Source organism: Oryza brachyantha, chromosome 8 (genome assembly GCF_000231095.2).
Source record: "Oryza brachyantha chromosome 8, ObraRS2, whole genome shotgun sequence".
Lineage (NCBI taxonomy): Eukaryota > Viridiplantae > Streptophyta > Magnoliopsida > Poales > Poaceae > Oryza > Oryza brachyantha.
The window spans coordinates 15308430-15327956 of NC_023170.2; the positions used below are offsets into that span (position 1 = coordinate 15308430).

The following is a 19527-nucleotide window of genomic DNA, read 5'->3' on the forward strand; positions in this document are numbered from 1 at the left end:
GCCGTTAAGAACATAGATCATTCCTCTCAATGAATATGTTTTATATACATGATATTTAAATTTATTAGCATATATGTAAATATAGAGAGGATTGAAACATCTTAAAATATAAAAAAAGAGAGCTTATAGTATTAGCATTCGTTGATTCTTATGGTTCTATTTTGCACAACTTGTTAGAGGATTGAGGAAAAAGAAAGGCAAAAGCAATGTCAAGTGATATTTAGACTGTGCTACTCTGTCACACTTCAAGAAAAGCGATTTTTTTTAAAAAAAAAGAATGGCAAAATTTGGACCCATTTAGCCCACTATATTACAAGCCCACTCGGCCCAAACTAACTGGATCTGACAGCCAGCACGCATCGCGAGGTAGTTTAGGGAAGCGTTTTCCGGTGGGACCACCGGATTCAGCCCAAAACCGCGTGTCAGCGCCTGCGGTTATCAGCGACCACGCCGCCCATGGCGTCGACGTGAACAACGCCTAAACCCCACAATTTTTTTTTTCCAAATTCTAAACCTCCGCGTCGCCTCCTTCACGCGCGAGCTGTGTAGCCTTCTCCGGCGCGGCGCCATGATGGGGAGCAGGGTGGCGGCGGCGCTGCTCCGCCGGGGGAGGGACCGGGCGTCCGCGCTGATGGCCGCTCGCGTCCCGAGGGGCGCCCCTCCTCCGGCTCCGCCTGCTCCTAGGGTTGGATCCGGCCCCCGCGGCGGCGGCGGCGGTGGCGGCCTGCTCGCCCCGCCGAGGTCGACGGGATCCGTCTTCTCGGCTTCGCGCCTCGCCTCCTTCCACGCCTTCCGCTCGATCGGCTCCAAGGTGCGTGCGCACGAGCGTCGCTGTGCTCCCCCCCCACTCCTCACCCCTTGCTGTTGTCCCGTCCCCGTTGATGCCGGATTTTTTTGGATAATGGATCGTGGTGGAACAATCTGTGGGTGTGACAGTGGGATGCGACCATTTCTGAGTGGAATGGAGTGGTGGGAGGAGTATTACGAATCTGTAGCGAACATTAGTGTCGATTTGAGCGTGGAATTTTGGTATCGGGGCTAAACACGAGCATTTTGGGGCAGGGAGTCTACATACTTGATGAACTGGGTGTGTTAAAACTTGGCCATGCCTGCAAATTCATTTTAAACTTCGACTATGATATGTTGTGCACCGTGCACCACATTTGTCAGTCCTATTCAATCCATTTCTTGAACTTTTTAAGTGATACAAAATGCTAGTTGTGTTGAAATTGTGTCACAGAATTTACAGTGAATCATATGCTTCATTTCAGACCTTGATGAGCCAATGCACACGGAAAATGTCTACTACTGTGGCAGCACTAAATTCAGGTGTGGCCACTGCAGCGGCAAATTCAGGATTGAAGTTGCTTGTTACCAAAGGGCCCCAAGCACAAAAGGCGGTCGGGATATGGCTCTTTGGATGTGCTGCCTGGGTATTCTGCTTGGTCATACTTGGAGGAGTCACACGACTTACACGTTCAGGATTGTCAATGACTGACTGGAAATTTACCGGGGGCTTGCCTCCAATGTCAGATGAAGAGTGGAAGCTGGAATTTGAGAAATACAAATTGTCACCTGAGTACAAGAGGTAAGAATGAAACTGCTGCAGTCTGCTACTGCCAAAAGGACACTGGTGAAACTACGGGTTGAACAGTTCCACCTAATTGTATAGCATGTCCAATTTTGTGTATCCCCTGTTATGATCCTAAATTCAATATAAATGTAAATTTCACAATTTTAGTGCTGCTGAACTTGTGCTGAACAGATATTTAGGATGTTATAGATGTTTCAGTTGCTTGTGGATTAGAAATAGGTCAATGGTCTAATCTTTCTAGATATGCTTATCTAGGATTTTTAATGAATTTCCACAGGTAATATCTCCATCACCTGTACTAAATGGTTTATTTCTAGTATTTCCTCAATGGCCATTAGAATATACCAGTCTCCCAGGGAGAATATTTTGAACGCTATAGTATGGACATTAATAGCTTGTAAACAAGTGTTTAGAAGGTTTCACTGGGGTTGGGGCTGGGACCTTCGATCCAATTATGTTTTAGAGGAACTCATATAATTTTACTGTTATATGTAAACAATTTGAATTGATATGGATCTGATAGTCCTGTATCACAGTCCACAGAAATATTCACCATTAGGGACTTTTGTTCTAATTAGTGTGACTTGCTGAGATCTTTTTTTTTATCCAATATGTACAACTATTCCATTGAGATACTGTTTTGGAGATTATTTTTTATTAATGCAATAGCAGCATTCATGAATATTTCTAGGGTGAACAAAGGCATGAGCCTTGAAGATTTCAGATTTATATACTGGATGGAGTATGGACACAGAATGTGGGGAAGAGCCCTGGGCTTTCTATTTTCTGTTCCTTTTGCATATTTCATTGCAAAAGGGTATGTTACCCGCCAACTTGGACTCAGGCTATCGGCTCTTTTCGCACTTGGTGCAGGTCAAGGACTAATTGGCTGGTGGATGGTGAAAAGTGGTCTTGAGGTACTTATAGTTTATGCAACGTCCTTCTTGTTGAGCTAATAGATTTTGCTGCATGTGGGTTCATCGTGTTTCTTTCATTGCAGGAACCAGCATCTGAGTATGTTCAACCAAGAGTTAGCCCATATAGGCTGGCAACCCATTTAACCTCTGCATTTGTTATATACTATGGCATCTTGTGGACTGCTCTGTCAGTGGTGATGCCAGAACCTCCAGCTGGATCAATGAACTGGGTAAATTCTGCAGCCAAGATTAAAAAGTTGGCGATTCCTGTCAGTGCTGTGGTGGGCATTACTGCCATATCTGGAGCATTTGTTGCTGGCAATGATGCAGTATGCCAATTTTCTCACTCTTAACTTAAAACTTATGTGTACACCTTAGTATTTCTCCTATATGTCTAATTATTTGCTGTTAACAGGGGCATGCATACAATACATTTCCCAAGATGGGTGACACATGGATACCAGAAGATGTGTTTACTATGGAGCCTTTCATACGTGACATTTTTGAGAATACGTCCACTGTGCAGGTAATGCTTCATCTCACAATAAAGAGTTTAGTGCTCTGAAATATTGTGATGTCTTGGAGTCTATGCTTTTAGGGCTTTCAGATTTATTCTCTCATTTTTTTGTATACCTGTAATGCATTCTTTCTACTATTCTAGGGAAATGAACCGGCTTACTGGCTATAAACAAAATGTGTTCTTTTTCATAGCATGCAATCATCAACATTGCAGTTCAGTCCTGTAGTGACCAATTTATTATTATTTCTTCATCAACGCTGAGCACAGACTACATTTCTATAATTCTGGCATAGCACAATGTCTTGTGTTAACATGGAGCTTACATTGTTGTAGCTTAATCACCGAATTCTTGCAACAACCACCTTATTGTCTGTGGGTGGCTTATGGTTGGCTGCAAGGAAATTGGACATGCATCCAGCAGTCAAGTCTCTGATTGGAAGCACGCTTGGAATGGCTGCCCTTCAGGTAAAAAATTATAAAAAACGTGTCCTTCAATTTTATTTGTTGTTAATATATCAACTATTATTGTAGTTCTTTCACTTAAAATGGCCTAAAGTAATAATTCTACCTTTTCTTAACCAGGTTACATTGGGAATATCTACACTTTTGATGTATGTTCCCACCTCCTTGGGTTCAGCTCACCAAGCTGGGGCATTGACACTATTGTCACTGATGATCCTTCTCACTCACACGTTAAGAAGACCGTCACCAGCTCTTCTGAAGTCACTTGCATCAGCAGTAAAATCAACCTAACTCCGTGTCATGAAATTTTTCACCCGGCACAATAGATTGTTTGATATTTCCCCTCTTATGCTGATGGACTTTCCTTCCCTTTCTTTGCACTACATAATCACTGAACTCATTTGACCCAAGAGCATTCAATTCTTGAATAAGGGGTTCTTATCTTTCTAGTGCCACATATTACGTACCTTTTCAAAGTCTGGACAGGCTGCAATTTGCATTTTTGACATGCCGTGGGCAAGTGGTATTTGTGCTCTGTTTCGATAATGTCTAGGGAAACAACTGTATTTTGTACCAGTACCTAACACAGGCTACATTTGTATCAACTGTGTAAATGTGAGCGCATCATGCTTTTGATACCATACCCAGTAAAATCTTAACGCAGTAAATTGCATGAATACATTTGTATCAACTGTGTAAATGTGGCCAAGTGCTTGTCTTAGCTTTGCTTTGTATTTTTTGTGGTAGTAGCAGTGTTTTGATCTTCTCTCTCAAAGTATAGCAGGACAAAATTGGAGGATGTAAGCAGCAAACCAGATGATGTAGTGAGCATGTTGGAGGATGATTTGGGATGGAAGCTTCTTTGGATCACGTTTCGCATTTGGCCATTTGGGAATGTATGTACTCACCCCCTCCGGTTTTAATTAATAGATGAAGCCAGTTTTAATTGAGGATGCTGTTGATTTTGGTGAATGTTTGATCATTCATTTTATTTAAAAAATTTATAAAATATAAGTTAGGCTTGAAACGCATTTAAAATTAATCAAATTAAAAAATAAATAATAATTATGCAAGTTTTTTTCATTTTAAAATGAATGGTTAAACATAATTTATTAAAAAAATCGAAAGGAGTAGTTGACTATGTTAAAACGCCAAGATCACATAATGTCCTTCCGTGTTGTTTATCTATCTACCTAGAAAAATACTACTTTCTATGTCTTTTTTTAATGTGATGTCGTTCACTTTTCGATCAATGTTTTATCATTTACCTTATTTTACATACATATATATAATTATTATGCTATAATTTGATATAATTTGATTTATTACTACAGAAACATGAATTATAATTTTAATTATATGTCTCCACAAACTTTTTAAATAAAATAAACAATTAAATTAAACTTAGATTCAACTACACTAAATAAAAAAACAGAGAGAGTATATTAAATATTTCCATGTAGAAGAATATCCACACGACAAACCCAACCATCCATCTATGGAAATATATGATAGCTCTGCAATTGCAATCTTATCTTTTATCATTTTTGTTTATACCTATGAGTCAAAATTTGAATTTTCAAATTAAATTAGAGTAGATTTTAGAGTTATTTCATTGTATTTTACTTTTTAGCCTTGGTTCTTAGGTCGTTGAGAACATGTATATAAAAGTTATACTCATATATTGTTTTTATTTATAATTATGTTGACTGTATTTCTAAATAAGTCAAACCATCACTGTTTGAACGATATGCCGGTTTTGTGGCAGTTTTAACCCAAAGCTGGAAGTAACCAGTAGCGCATGATGCATGTGATGAACAGCATGCAACAAACAGTCAACCCAACCATGTATTAGTGTATGACCCGGAGTCCGGAGAGACCAGGAATACTGTCACGAGCCACGCGGTGCGCACCCTTTGCGTGCCTCGTCTCGGCGTTGCCAAATTCCAGGTCATCATGCAATCCTGAGCTGTGTTCATCGCTCATCGATTCGTTTTTTTCAGATTTAGATTAGGAGCTATTTCTAGCTGGATAGATTAAGTTGTGGTGAGATGTGTCAGCAACATGCATGGGTTTGGATAAGAAAAGACGAAATCAGTCGATATAAGAGTCTGAGTTTTAACTTCTAAGAAGTAATCGTGAGGATCATTGGATGAGAGATTACTTCTATTTATTGTGGAAGATTAAGTAACTTTCCTTTATTTTTTGTAAGTTTTATCTCACATCCGATTAGGACTAGGTTTTCTTTTATCTTTAGAAAATATGTCACATCCAATAGCAATTAGATTTAGAGTCCGATCAAAACTTATGTATTTCCTTCTATCTTTTAGGAAAAATGTATCATGTTCAATATAGATTGTTAGTCACTCGTGGGTATAAATATATACGCTCGGTGTCCTACAAAATCTTTTACATCATACTCTCTCCATGAAACTGATCTAAATTCATATGGATGTTAATCTAGACATATATATACATTTATCTATTGATGAATTTAGTCAAGGCTAGAAAGTCTTACATTATAAAACTGAGGTAGCACATATCAATAAAAATTCTGTGCATCACCACCCCTTATCGAGGTTTCATCCCCGACACAACTTGGCACCTGAATCTCTTCCGATGGAGGGGTAAGTCATACGTTTCGAGGGCCATGATAGTTGTATCGGCTAGATCAAAACCGTCTTAGTTTAATCCGATCTTCTGATCTGTTTGTACGGTTGCTAGTTATCATATCACTTTCAACTTAAGGTTGATCTAATCGATCACTTTGGGTTATTTATGTTGATTTGATATTTGAGTTTGACATCTTCAATCTAATACTATCTCAGTTTAATTTGATCTATTAGATTATGTTTATCAAATAGTTTATATCAGGTCGATACATCTTGTTCATTGTTTTATCAGAGTTTCAGCTGATAAGTTATCAGTCATGACCCATCGGTCCAATCTATTATTTTACTAGGTGAAATCACATCATGTCTTTGATGTTTTTATAACTTTGGTGTTAAATAAGGTTTAACTTTAATAGACTTTGAGAAAAAACATTGTGCACAATAATAAAATCTTTTTAGATTCCATCTTTAGTACATACTTTGCACATCTTAATTAGTTGTAGTAATTACCTTTTAAAAAATACTCTTTTGTATTATCTTGTTTTATTAACTTTGACTCAATGTTTCTCTTTCTCTTCTACCTGTCTATCATCAACATTTCTAATTTTAATGTATCTCAATTTTAGCTTTGGTTATTAGCAATGATATCAACATTTTTAACATTTGTATTTAATAATCATCCACCTTTTTGAAATCTATATATAATATAATTGCATTAAAGTACTTGCAACTTTTTTATATTTTAAAGAATTATTTATGAAATCCGTTATTGTTTATTTTATTTTGACTCATCGTTGCTTTATGCATGATGACATTTAAAAAACTAATTCAGAATAACAACAATTTAAGATATCAACATTATATAATACCGATATCTTAAGTTAGGACAAAAACTATTTAAAACCTTAATATACATAAATTTTCCTGATGGTATTTATGGCAATAAATGATACTTATTTTACATTTGTTTGATACATTTTTAACTTTAAGTACTAAAGTTGATATAATTCTGATCTAACACTCATCTACTTTACCCATAAAGAAAAAGACATCCACAACAATATTGTTTCAAATCAACATACAACTTCTAGCAACCAAAATTTAATTTTTGAAGGTAATTTTAAGTATTTTTATCATAGTTTATTGTTCAAATTGGCTTTTAAACCACAAATAACATGTATATAACAGTTTTACACTTAATTTACTTTTTCTCACTGTTATATCCTTAAGTTAAGTTACAAACAAAATGAGGATAGCTGAGAAAACATTTTCTTGATTACTACAAAATTTGAAGAATGTGTCACACGGTGATAGGAAAATAGGGAAATAGAGAGAGATAAAAAATATGTTATGTTAAGATTGAGTGAGTGAATACACATCTTGGCTTCTCATGTGTATCTATATAAAAATATACATATGTGGGGAGATTTCTCTTTTACCCTTTGTTATATAGCCTATCTAGTGGTATTTAAGTAAATTATAGGAAATATTCTTGGGTATGTTCTTTTATGTAAATTCCTTAGTGGTTTTCTTTGTTTCCGACACCCTAAGGATAATGATGAATATACTCTAAACTCTAATAATATATAGTGTACTACAAATGATTGGATAAATTGAGGACAATTTTTCAATTTGATGAACCCGTAAAACCCAAGATTTAGTCAAAGACGACCAATGACCAACAAATTAACTTAAAGAATCACAATAAAAACCACCCCTTCTTCAAACTACCAATTTTATTTTTAAACAATCACAATAATTCAAACCATCTAAGGCCCCTTTGGTTCAAAGGAAATTCATAGGAATTTTAGTGGATTTCATTTCTATAGGAATTTTTCTACAAACCCCTTTGAATCAAAGGAATGAACCCTATGAAATCCTATGAAATTTCTATGGAATGTCTCTTCCCATATAAGTTTTGAAGGAAATTTAACAAGAGGTACAACCCCATGGAAAAATTCGTGTGTTTTTTTATGGTCCAATTAAACGGTCATTCCTATGTTTTTCCTATATTTTGCAATTCTCTATTTTACACCTATACATTTATGTCAGAATCCTATGTTTTTCCTATTTAAGGACCCTAAAACTTATTGGATTAGGATATGTCAATGCATTTATCGATTTATCAATATTTTTAATGAAAACGGTCTGTGTCTTAAGCCTATCAAGCCTCTGGGCGTCGTGTACCAAAAACTCTTCTTTCTAATATATTGACGTGTAAATATTTTGCGCGTTCGAGAAAAAAGTTTTAATAAAAACAGGAGATGGCTAGAGCGGTTTTATTCAAGATCATGAGCCCTGGTTATATTTATTATAATGTATATGGTCACATACATGGTCATTAGATCGGATAGATCCAGGTTTATTTAGGTCGATCGGAGACCGTGTAAGACGCTCACCCTCTCCTCCCAGCCACCCCAGCTGCACTGTGCGCCTGAGCTTATATATATCCCACCGTCGTACCCATCTCTTGGACACATCCATCAACCCACCGCCACTCGCCCAACCACCACCACCGCCTTCTCCTTCCTCTCTCTCGCTCCGATCAGGTGATCGACCTCGAGCTGCTGCATGCATGGTCATGGAGCCATGGCGCCGCCGCCGTGATGACGACCAGATGGCATCTTGATATATACATGCATGTATATATAAAGGAGGGCGTGGTTCTTGGAGGCTGAAATCGATCGTTCGTGCATGTGCTGTTGATTACTAGCGCCGCGGTGCATGGATCGGCGGCAGGGCAGAAAGCGCGGACGGGAGGAGGAGGAGGCGGCGCCGGCGCCGGGGAAGAGGGTGTTGGCGGTGGAGGCGGCGGCGGGGCCGGCGGCGTTCGATGAGGTGACGTCGGCGGGGGTGGAGTGTGGTGGGGAGGAGGAGGAGGGGGCGTCGTGGCAGCGGCCGCCGGGGGTGTTCGAGTTCCCGTGGCAGAAGTGCCGCGGCGGGCTGGGCGTCGCCGGCGGCGGGGCGGCGTCGGAGCTCCGGGACGTGTTCTTCCGGTCGCTGGTGGACGGCCGCGCGGCGGCGATCGGCGTCCCCGGCGACCGCCTCTTCCCGCCGCCGAGCAAGCGGGCGCTGTTCGACGACGTGGACGCGTGGCTCGCCGCCGCCGGCGAGGGCGAGGTGGACCCCGTCTGGCGCTCCGTGCTGGAGGGAGCCGCCAGGCCCGCCGCATGACGCCAACGTGTCGAGCCGGGAGGTGCCGCGGGCCCACCTGGCAGCCAGCAGTGCTGTGCTGACGTGGCAGACTGGAGAGGATAGAGCTCCCTGATAGGAAGTGAACGATGGTCCATTTGATGAGATCATCTTTTTTTTTTTCCCTTCTCCTCGTCTTTTTGAACGCCTTTTTAGTTTTCGAAAATTTATAGTTTTGTAGGTTTGGGGTTTTACAACCCCTGTAATGAAAAGAACTGAAACCATATATGTGATGATCGATGGATGGTTAATTAGAGAGTAAAAACTGAATCCTTGTTTGGAAGATGTAAATATATTTGTTTTAAAAAGGACAAATTTAGCCTGAAACAACCTTCAAATTCACCAACCAATCTGAATCCTTGTTTGGCTCAATTTGACAAATGGCCGCCCAATCCAAAAACGGATTGACGTTCTCATGATTTTGAGCTAACTGAATCATTTCCGTTTTTAACTGAAACCAACCGGAAACCTGGAGATTTTACGTTAACTAAACCAACTGGAAGTATGCATGCATGGATATTGGAAACTGCATTGCGGAGCGTAAATAAACCAGGTGATGGAAACATATATATATGCATGGAGATTTGCAGAAACCGCAGAAGGCGTCGTCGCGATGCCCAAATCCACGGCCTTTTCCGTGGCAAACTCTTCCTGCAACTCTGCAAGGATGCAGGCGGTTCCGAGAGGATCCTGAGGCAAAAGATAGCCGGTGTGGCGGTGTCGACCAATAAAACATCAGTCCTTCTGTACCAAATTATACTAACTACGTAAGAAATACTATAATTATTGATTAGATAAAGAAGATCAAATAGGTGACATCTATACGACCCAATTGTATTAACTACGTACGAAATACTGTAATTATTGATTAGACAAAAAAGATCAAATAGGTGACACTGTAGCCGTCGGATGGTTGAGTAGTACTTAAGTTGGATGGTTGAGTCATACGTATATCAATTTTCATAAAACATTAGGTCAATCACAATTTGTTGCCACAGTGTTTAATTAAATGGTTGGTCCAAGTGACATCATACTTTATTTTTTCTTGGAACTAACCATCATCATCATATACTCAAATTATTGTCAAATCTTACCGCACATCTAGCCAAGGACAAGTTTGCTTCGCAACCATAACTTAAGCAAGTTACAGTTTAAACTTTGATATATGATTATAACAACTTTAAGCTACAATGTTATAGGTATTACAACAAATAGAAGTATAGCACAAAATATATGACTATATGAGTATATCATAATTTATGAAAGGAATTACGAGTATCACGATAAAGCTGTGAGATAATCAAGAGGGAAACATCGAGATTTGTTTACCAAATTTCAGCCCCCTTATAAAGAAGTTCATTTGTCTCTGTTGAAGACCTCACAAAACGCCGATCTCTTTCAGCCCTTTACCTCGTGAGGTTGTAAAAATGCACTTTTTAGATCTACTTTTGATTTATTCCCTTCAATGACGAAATCAAACTCAACACAAACTTTTCGCATCACATCACAATCCTTAATTGATCATTAGTAAGCCCTAGCCGTCTAGGATACCTCAATCTCTAAAGTAACAAATGCATATAAAGCTTGCTTGACGATAAACTCTAGTGCTCAAGATCAAAGATTCGTGTGTATACTAGAAATACAAGTCAAATCTACTGCCACAAAAATCAAATAGCATAGATCAAATGGAATTTGAGGGGAAGAAACATAGCTCAAGATTCAAATGAAGGGCTAACCCTAGAAAGGGTTTAGGTTGGGGTTTAATAGGAAAACAATGAATCTGCCCCATTGGTGGGTAAAAACTCATCCCAAGTCAGATATTCCGATTAGTTCAAATGTACTATGACAGTTGAAATTAAAATCTTGGTCTCAAATAAACATGTTGAATATTTATAACTATCATTGGAAACACTAATATTAAATTTCAAGCCAAATAGACAACCGAGTTACTTGGATTTAGTACATTCCGATTGATTGAATATTCTTATCAACCATCAGATATTCCGATCAACAATTTTAGTTCAAAGAAGAGAAATTACTTTCTTGAAAAAAATGGACATTTCGATGGGTCTTATATTACGACATAGCTTAGAAAAAATGTCATATTTTATTTACTCTAAGTCCAATTTCGATGATCTTGGATTGTATAAAAACATGTTTCAATGGCTATCAAACCATGAAGATAGACACCGAGCATACCACATACCTAATATTATATGGAAGACAATTACCAATTATGGATACGAGTACGGGTAAGATAGAAGAAACTTCGGACAATGAATGTTACTAAGTAATCTGATCTAGGTACGAATAGGACTATCCTGCCCGTTCAAGATGGAGAAGGTACTATCTCATAAGATAAACTAAATGGATACGCCACACGTTATGGCAAGAGAATTGTGTGATAATATAGTAAATATAAGTTCTAAAAAAAATTCTTACCTAGTATACGCTTTTTTATATGTTTATATATTTTTGTGCCTTTATCCATTATCCATATGTTATAAATGGTTGAGTTATATCTGTGCCTTTTGAAGGGAAGAGTTATAATTTACACTCTTGATGAAATTATCCAAATGCTAAAAATAATTGAGGTGATGTGAAGAGATGCAATTTACACTCTTGATGTATCATCCTAAGTCTAAAAAAAATTGAGATGACGTGGCTTAATTTACATCCTTGATGTATCATCCTAAGGCTAAAAACAATTGAGATGATATGACTTAATTTACACCCTTGATGTACCATCCAAAGACTAAAAATAATTGAGGTGATGTGGTTTCATGAAAGAAGAGAGGATAGCATTAATTTTGTAGAAAGTAGGGATACAAGGTCTCCCAGGAGAGTACGAAATTGAATAAATAACTCAAGACTTAGACACCACAAGGCACATCAAGCAAACTCATCAGGGAGATGTAGCCATAGCCGTCGAGTACAGTCACTGACTATAGCTTCTGACTTTTTAGCGAGATTAGCTGGTAGGCTAGGTAGAAACACCTTATACATTGTATTAGTGTGATTGTCTATAGTCCATATAAATTGGATTATGGCTATTACCATTCCGAGGGTCTGAACCAATATAAATCTCTATGTTTCAAGTTCTTTCTTGTTGTATCTTTATAACTACCCTCTGCATCGTACAACCCTACGTCCCCTGAATACCATAGTTAGGATCTCACTACTTAACAATAGTCCAAAACCTCTCAAATATAGAAAAAATATCTCAAAGAAATTGGATGTATGTTATGATATGGAAACGAATCAAAGTTAGTTTTTCCATAGGTTTCTCAAAATCAACCAGGTATAAATCATTTTGACCACCGAGACATTACTAAGCAAACAATGTGGCATCTTTCTCAATACTACAATAATCCTATATTTAATCCGGTCTTTACTAAAAATAACAAGGCGATAAAACACTAATGAAGTGATGTAAATAGGTTAAAAATAAAATTGTATATAGTTTGAACTAATGTTTTAAATAATTAAATAGAATTATGAAAGAACATATCTTGGCCAATTGCTACTCTGGCCCCAAGGCGTCGCATGGGCTAGAGCTAAAATGCAAACCGAAATGCACTAGAGCATTTTTTTTAAACGAGAATGCACTGAATAAATGCAGGTGGCTCATCAATCAGTAAGGGGCAACTTGGTCATCTCACCAAGAAAAAACAAGTTATGAAATGAGCATTTTAGTTTGCTGTACTATTTGATAATGGTATTTAACAAATCCTAAACCAGAAATGACATTTAAGTGAATATTTGTTCTAAAGACTACGTAATAGCACTTGTCTCGGATTAGTAATCCATCGTATTGGTCGGTTCTTACTGACATGAGAGTGTCAATTGGTTCCATAGTAAAACTGAAGTCTTTTAAGCTTAATAAAAATCTTGATATTTATTAAACAGTTGTTAATAAATGCATACATTTTGAAAACGAGAGCGTATTTATTTATACTGGACACTCCACCGTATTTGCAGTGCGCGAAGTGGTTAACCTCACTGCCGCCTCATTAATCCCGCAATTAATCCAGAAAGCAACGCTAATTAATCCCCCACGCGAACAGAAGCCTCCTCCCCCTTTCTCCCTCCGCATCGGCAGCAACCGAGGAGAGACCACTTCCCCCATTCCCCTTCCTCCTCCCCGGAAACCCTAGCAATGGAGCCCAAATCCACCACCCCTCCCCCGCCGCCCCCGCCGCCCGTGCTGGGCGCGCCCGTGCCTTACCCGCCGGCGGGGGCCTACGCCCCGGCCGTCGGGCCCTACGCCCACGCGCCGGCGCTCTACGCCCCGCCTCCCCCGGCCGCCGCCGCCACCGCGGCCTCGCAGCAGGCCGCCGCGGCGCAGCTGCAGAACTTCTGGGCGGACCAGTACCGCGAGATCGAGCACACCACCGACTTCAAGAACCACAACCTGCCCCTCGCCCGCATCAAGAAGATCATGAAGGCCGACGAGGACGTCCGCATGATCGCCGCCGAGGCGCCCGTCGTCTTCGCGCGCGCCTGCGAGATGTTCATCCTCGAGCTCACCCACCGCGGGTGGGCGCACGCCGAGGAGAACAAGCGCCGCACGCTCCAGAAGTCCGACATCGCCGCCGCCATCGCCCGCACCGAGGTCTTCGATTTCCTCGTCGACATCGTGCCGCGCGACGAGGCCAAGGACGCCGAGGCCGCCGCCGCCGTCGCCGCGGGGATCCCCCACCCGGCCGCCGGCTTGCCCGCCACCGACCCCATGGCATACTACTATGTCCAACCGCAGTAACATTCCCTACCGTAAAGCTTCAGATTTAGCGATTTTATTTAAGTCAAAGTGCTTATGCTGTTGTCGTAGTGTTATTATGCTTGCTTGCTTGTTGCTGCAAAATAACTAGAAGATGGGATGATCATTGTGAAGGGCATCCTCGCGGTGTATAAACTGTCCAATTTTAGGATTGGGGGAGCTTGTTGCGATTGAGGAAGCCTTTATGGTGGTAATTATGTATGTCTAACTTATATCACAATGAATTATTGCCGGTGTATTCTCTCAGTTGTTTTCAACATAAGTTGCTGAGAAATGATTTGTTATATATTCCTTTTCTCTATATTTGATTGTGTCATGTTATATTTTAGACATTTAGGATGGAAGTTAAACTATACAAATTGGATTGGGCAAACTTGTTTCGATTGAGGAAGCATATATGGTAGTAATTATGCAGGTCTAACTTAATGTCACAAATGAATTATTACCCGTGTTCTCTCTTAGGTCTTGGTCAACATCAGTTGCCGAGAAATGATATGTTCTTTATCTATATCTGGTTACTCCAGAATGTATTTTAGATATTTAGGATGGTGATACGATAGTGCAAGTTTGAAGTTGCTCAAAAGAGATATTTGCATTGTTTTGAACTCCTTTTTTTTTTTTGCTTTCGCTACAGTGCCCTACTCTTTGACTATTTGGTGGTTTACAATGATCAATGGGCATACCCATTTCCTCCTTTAACTAAGTATTCGATAATCGATATGTGGATATCTTTATTTACCTAATACCTACATTTTGTTATTTCTGATATTATAGACTTGTATGCAAAAAGGTGCATACCTACTGACATGTTGATTTAACAAATCTATATAATGTTATGCTTTTATTCGTCAACTTGCTGATTCTTCAGGACTCAGGACATTTGAATGAATAGGTGGATTATTTTCCATCTTTTGAACAGTGTCCCTAAATTATCGTGATAGTTATCTCCCAACTTAGGAATAGAGTTCCACAAGACTCCAAGCTATGCTTATGCGTGCCCAGCACTACCCATCGAAATCCAGTGGCAGTACATTGGACTTGGTAAACTGGAGTGGCCAATTCAGTAGCTGATTTTTTTATATTCGGTAGAGCCACAAAACTTGTTGCTTTGTGAGCATGATTGCCACTAGCACTCCACTGACAAGACCTCTTTTAACAGTACACCTGAAAACACCCCAATTCTCAGTAGATGTTCATGATTGAGGATTGAGGCACTAGTAATCATGGTTGAGGATTGGCAAGGCACTAGTAAGAGACAGGAAGCTGCCAAGCAGGTGCTTATCGTTCCATCATACTGATGTATCTGCTCGGTTGTTTGCCTTGTGTAGTAGTACTACCGCTAGAGTACATCAACCGACATCTTTTTTCAATGAAGTTTATTTTCCAGGCTTTTAGATAGCTAAGAATACGTATATAAATTTTTATTTATAAATTATTTTTTGTTTGCAAATATGTCGTTCTAAATACCCCCAAATTGCTTTTTATTGGTTCCATAGTATGGGGTGTGTCAAATTTCATACTTTGGCTATGTTCTTTTGATTGATGAAAGATTATTTGATTTTTTTTAGCTATTTGAATTAACTACTGCAAAATTTAAATTCTACTTTGCAAAGCTGAGATGATGAACGTTTATGTAGAATCTTTTTTATAAAAAAAATACATCATTTAGTAGAAAGTGCGTGCACAAAAGCAGATTAATAATCTAGCTAAAAAAGCAGTCCTGAAAACAACAGGATTGCTGACTTGAAATCACAGCTCACTGGAGGATGATGTCAATGGCAGGTAGGATGTCAACTCATGGCTGATCCGGAAATAAAAGGCAAGAATCACGTCCGGTTCTACCTGATGTCTAATGGAAATATTGCTTACATGTACAGATAACCGTTGTGCGATTGATCTGGATCCATCACACTCAATGTGCAACATAGGAGAATTTTTGCAAGGAAAGTTCAATGACTGAAAAGGTATCGTTTCTTGGCTGAAATGCATGAAACTTGCAGTGTATCACATTGTCAAAATTGACTGGAAAGCAAACAAACACGGTATTTGAGTTTCAGGAACTAAATCAATACAAAGAATACGCCCTTTGAACATCTAAAGGGCAGAGAGAAAACGTTGTTAGTTCTGTCGTAAGCATTGGAGCACAAGCAGTGGTCAGTCTGTCCTATGCAAGCGTGCAACGACAAACATTTGCATATTGCAATCCCCTTCCAAATCCTCCATATCAACTCAAGAAATTGGTAAAGCTGCATCCTGCAAGTAAAAGAACAGAATCTCATTGAATCTGCAGTTCAGAATCAATTTTCACTACCAAGATAGTAAATTTACACAACCACAGTTTCAGCACACCGGTTATAAGTTTACTTTCTGGTAGTAGCACCAGATTCTAATTTTACTCCTGACAGATAAAACAGTTACGGCGTATCTATAAACGAAAAATAATTTATTAATAAAATTTTATATATGGGTTCTTAGCAATCTAAAAACAATAGCTGAGAAATAAACTATGATGAAAAAAACTCTAAAATATATTTTAGCTTTAAGGTTAAAAATTTAAATTTTAGCTAGTAAACGAAATGATATGCTGAAATTAGGCCGTATTCAGCAACACTAGTTAGTTAACTAAGCCTCCTCATTTTTTGTGTGTCCGTCTTCCGAACTACTAAACGGTATACTTTTTACAAAAAATTTCTATAGGAAAGTTATTTTAAAAAATCATATTAATTATTTTATATTTTTAATAATTAACTAATTATGTACTAATCTATTACTAAGTTTTCCGTGTCAAAGACATAAGTCAAGCCGAATGTGGCCTTAGTCATGTAATTTATCTGAAGATTTGCAATAGAAAACCACAAGAATGTGAGCGGGTTACCTTAAGGCTTAAGGATCGGTTCCGTCCTATGCGCACAAGATGAACTTGCCGGAGCACATGGTGGCGGCGGCGACGGCGAGCAGGCAGGCGGCGACGACGTTCTGGTAGCACCACCGGAGCGGGCGCCACGCACCGGCTCCCTCGACGCTGGCGCACTTGGCCCTCGTCACCCCGTACTGCGGCTCCTTGGACAGGTCGAACGCCGCGCCCTTCATGCGGAGCTCCTGCACGCACCGCGCCAGCGCGCGCGCGTCGCCGCGCTCCCGCCGCAGCCGCCGCGACGCGCGCCAGTAGGCGCAGACCCGGAGCTGCACAGCCGCCGCGAGCGCGAGGGAGGCGGCCAGCGACAGGGACGACGGCACCCACCACCTCCTGCAGGAACCGCGCTCCGCGGGCGGCGAGGCGGCGGGCGCGGGCGCGGACACGGAGGCGGCGAAGAGGAGCGCGAGGGAGAGGCCGTGGAAGGCGAGGAAGGCGGCGCAGAGGAAGAACGCGTCCCGGCGCGCCGCGTCCATGAGCGCCTCGAGCGCGCAGGCGCGGCGGCCGAGGCGGGACTCCTCCCGCTGCCACAGCTTGAGCAGCAGCAGGTGCCCCGCGCTGCCGGCGATCTCCCCGAGCGGATGGCTCCCAGGCTCCGCCACCCCCGCGCCGCTCCCGCCGTCGGGACCGGCCCCGTCGCCGCTGACCGGGATCTCGACGACGTGGACGTCGTTCTTGATCGGCTGCTCCTCCATCAGAAGCTCCCCTTTCAGGCGGTCCAAGAAACGATCTGATCTCTCTGCAAGGAAAGAGACGATTTTCTTTGGAAAGTTTCGAGTCGATGTGAGATCGGAAGCCGCAGAAGCGAAGATGGAAGGGGAGAAGAGCGGAGGCGCGATGACTTGTGGCGGCGGGGCGGCCGCGCGTGGCTTAAGGGAAGGTTGGGTCCAACGGTCGAGTGCTTTAGGAAGGAGGACGACGCAGGCAACGGTCGGATTTTGGACCGCTATGGTAATTTCGTAGACTGCAGGGGGTTTTCTGCGTATTGCTCATCGATGGCTATGGCGGGCGCTGCTCGTGATGACGCTCAACTCAACCATGTAAATCCGGGGGAAGGGCGACGGAGTCATCGGTTCGCGGATTGGGATTAGATAGGGTTTCCCATCGGATCAGATAAAAGGGCAGCAGCAACAAGATAGCTAAGCCCACGGCTCAAACAACCGACCACCCACCAGCCTGCCGGGGAGGATGAATCGATCCATGGAGAGGGGAGGCAACGCCGGTGATTGGCGGCGGTCGGAGTCGTAGGAGAAGGAAGAGAAGTCACAGGTTTCCTTGTTCGCTTGATCCAAACAACACGGAGAACTCACAGGTTAGTTGTTCCTCGATCCAATCAACACAGAGCATAATCAGTATAGTAGAGGAGAACAATTGTGAGGAAGGGGACTAATCACAGCCTCGTTCCCTCGTCCAATCAGCACCTAGGATGGAGAAATTTAACTTTTTTTTGTCATTTTTACGAGGATTTAAAACAGATTTATGTGCACACGTTGGGTGGGTCTTTCTGAGTCTATAACATATGACATGTGGGTCCGATGTTAAATCTATTATAAACATTCGTAAGAGTGGCAAAAAATTAAATACCCTATTTTAAAATTTATAAGATAATTTTATATAATTTTTAGAGGGCTATGGATCTAGATCTAGGACTTAAGCCATAGCTGCCGTAGGTTTGTATCGCCTTTGCACCGAAACGGAGTTTGTGCGAAGTTTTCTATTACTACCTACTGTTGTGAACATGTTTTAATTTTTAATATGACGTTGTTGAAATAATTACATGGACTTATCTTTTTCACTTCTGTTTAGGGTTATAAATCAAAATTTTCAATTTTCAATCTTAAATTTAAAGTTAATTTAAGGGTTTTTTACTGAATTTTATTTTTCAACCTTTACTTTTATATCACTAAGAATATATATATATATATATATTATTTATAAATTATAAATTATTTTTGTTTGCAAGTATACCGTTTGTCTTTTTCTATAGAAAAAACCCAAAAAATCACCCCACAATGTTTTATATATAAGAATCAAACAGAATTACTACAATGCTTGAAGAACATGCTATTCCCTCCATATTTTAATATATGATATTGTTGACTTTTGATATATGTTTAACCATCGTCTTATTCAAAAAATTATGAAAGTATGCCAAAAAAATTAAAATATATTTAATATAAATCGAAATCACAATAAAAATAATTATGTAAGTATTTTAATAAGACAAATGATTAACGTGTAAAAAATTAACAGCATTATAACATACAGAGGGAATAACAATGACATCACTGCAAACAAAATTGTCTACGTTCGGATGGATCAAGGCAGCGTCACGAAAAATTCTCCCATGCAACCCGCGCCCTGCCCCGGCCCGTCGTGCTGCCAACAGCGCGGCACCGGCGTATGTCACACCCAAGATTTGATTCCCCTCGCGCGCGCGACGTCGAAGCCACCATTCTTTTTTTCTGTTTCCTATCGCCATCGCCGTTGATCGATCCGAGCTCAAAGCCAAACGCCTATAAGTAGGGCCGGCGGC

The 19527-nt window shown here is 40.5% G+C and overlaps 4 protein-coding genes across 5 annotated transcripts; 3 read left to right on the plus strand and 1 right to left on the minus strand.

The window, feature by feature from the left end:
• The first annotated feature begins 482 nt into the window (after positions 1-482).
• Positions 483-5785, plus strand: LOC102722695 (cytochrome c oxidase assembly protein COX15). Of its 2 annotated transcripts, XR_005812380.1 has the most exons (8): positions 483-811; positions 1272-1588; positions 2286-2511; positions 2595-2840; positions 2927-3037; positions 3365-3496; positions 3614-4389; positions 5262-5785. XR_005812380.1 is itself a non-coding variant. In XM_040527222.1 (7 exons), the coding sequence occupies exons 1-7, from the start codon at positions 569-571 to the stop codon at positions 3782-3784; spliced, it is 1446 nt and encodes a 481-aa protein (XP_040383156.1). In that variant the 5' UTR covers positions 483-568; the 3' UTR covers positions 3785-4428. The 2 variants fall into 2 exon arrangements, 1 of the variants encoding a protein (XP_040383156.1); XM_040527222.1 differs by lacking the exon at positions 5262-5785 and having other exon boundaries at positions 3614-4428.
• A 2734-nt stretch (positions 5786-8519) lies between these two features.
• On the plus strand, positions 8520-9634 carry LOC121055199. The gene has a single exon (XM_040527131.1). It carries the CDS (start codon positions 8830-8832, stop codon positions 9277-9279), a length of 450 nt encoding a protein of 149 aa, XP_040383065.1. The 5' UTR covers positions 8520-8829; the 3' UTR covers positions 9280-9634.
• Positions 9635-13351: 3717 nt separating this feature from the next.
• On the plus strand, positions 13352-14323 carry LOC102722976 (nuclear transcription factor Y subunit C-6). The gene has a single exon (XM_006659473.3). It carries the CDS (start codon positions 13457-13459, stop codon positions 14057-14059), a length of 603 nt encoding a protein of 200 aa, XP_006659536.2. The 5' UTR covers positions 13352-13456; the 3' UTR covers positions 14060-14323.
• A 1493-nt stretch (positions 14324-15816) lies between these two features.
• LOC121055226 lies at positions 15817-18022 on the minus strand. Its single transcript, XM_040527216.1, has 2 exons — positions 16953-18022; positions 15817-16330 (listed from the first exon to the last, which is right to left on the minus strand). Exon 1 carries the CDS (start codon positions 17684-17686, stop codon positions 16979-16981), a length of 708 nt encoding a protein of 235 aa, XP_040383150.1. The 5' UTR covers positions 17687-18022; the 3' UTR covers positions 15817-16330; positions 16953-16978.
• Positions 18023-19527: the final 1505 nt, after the last annotated feature.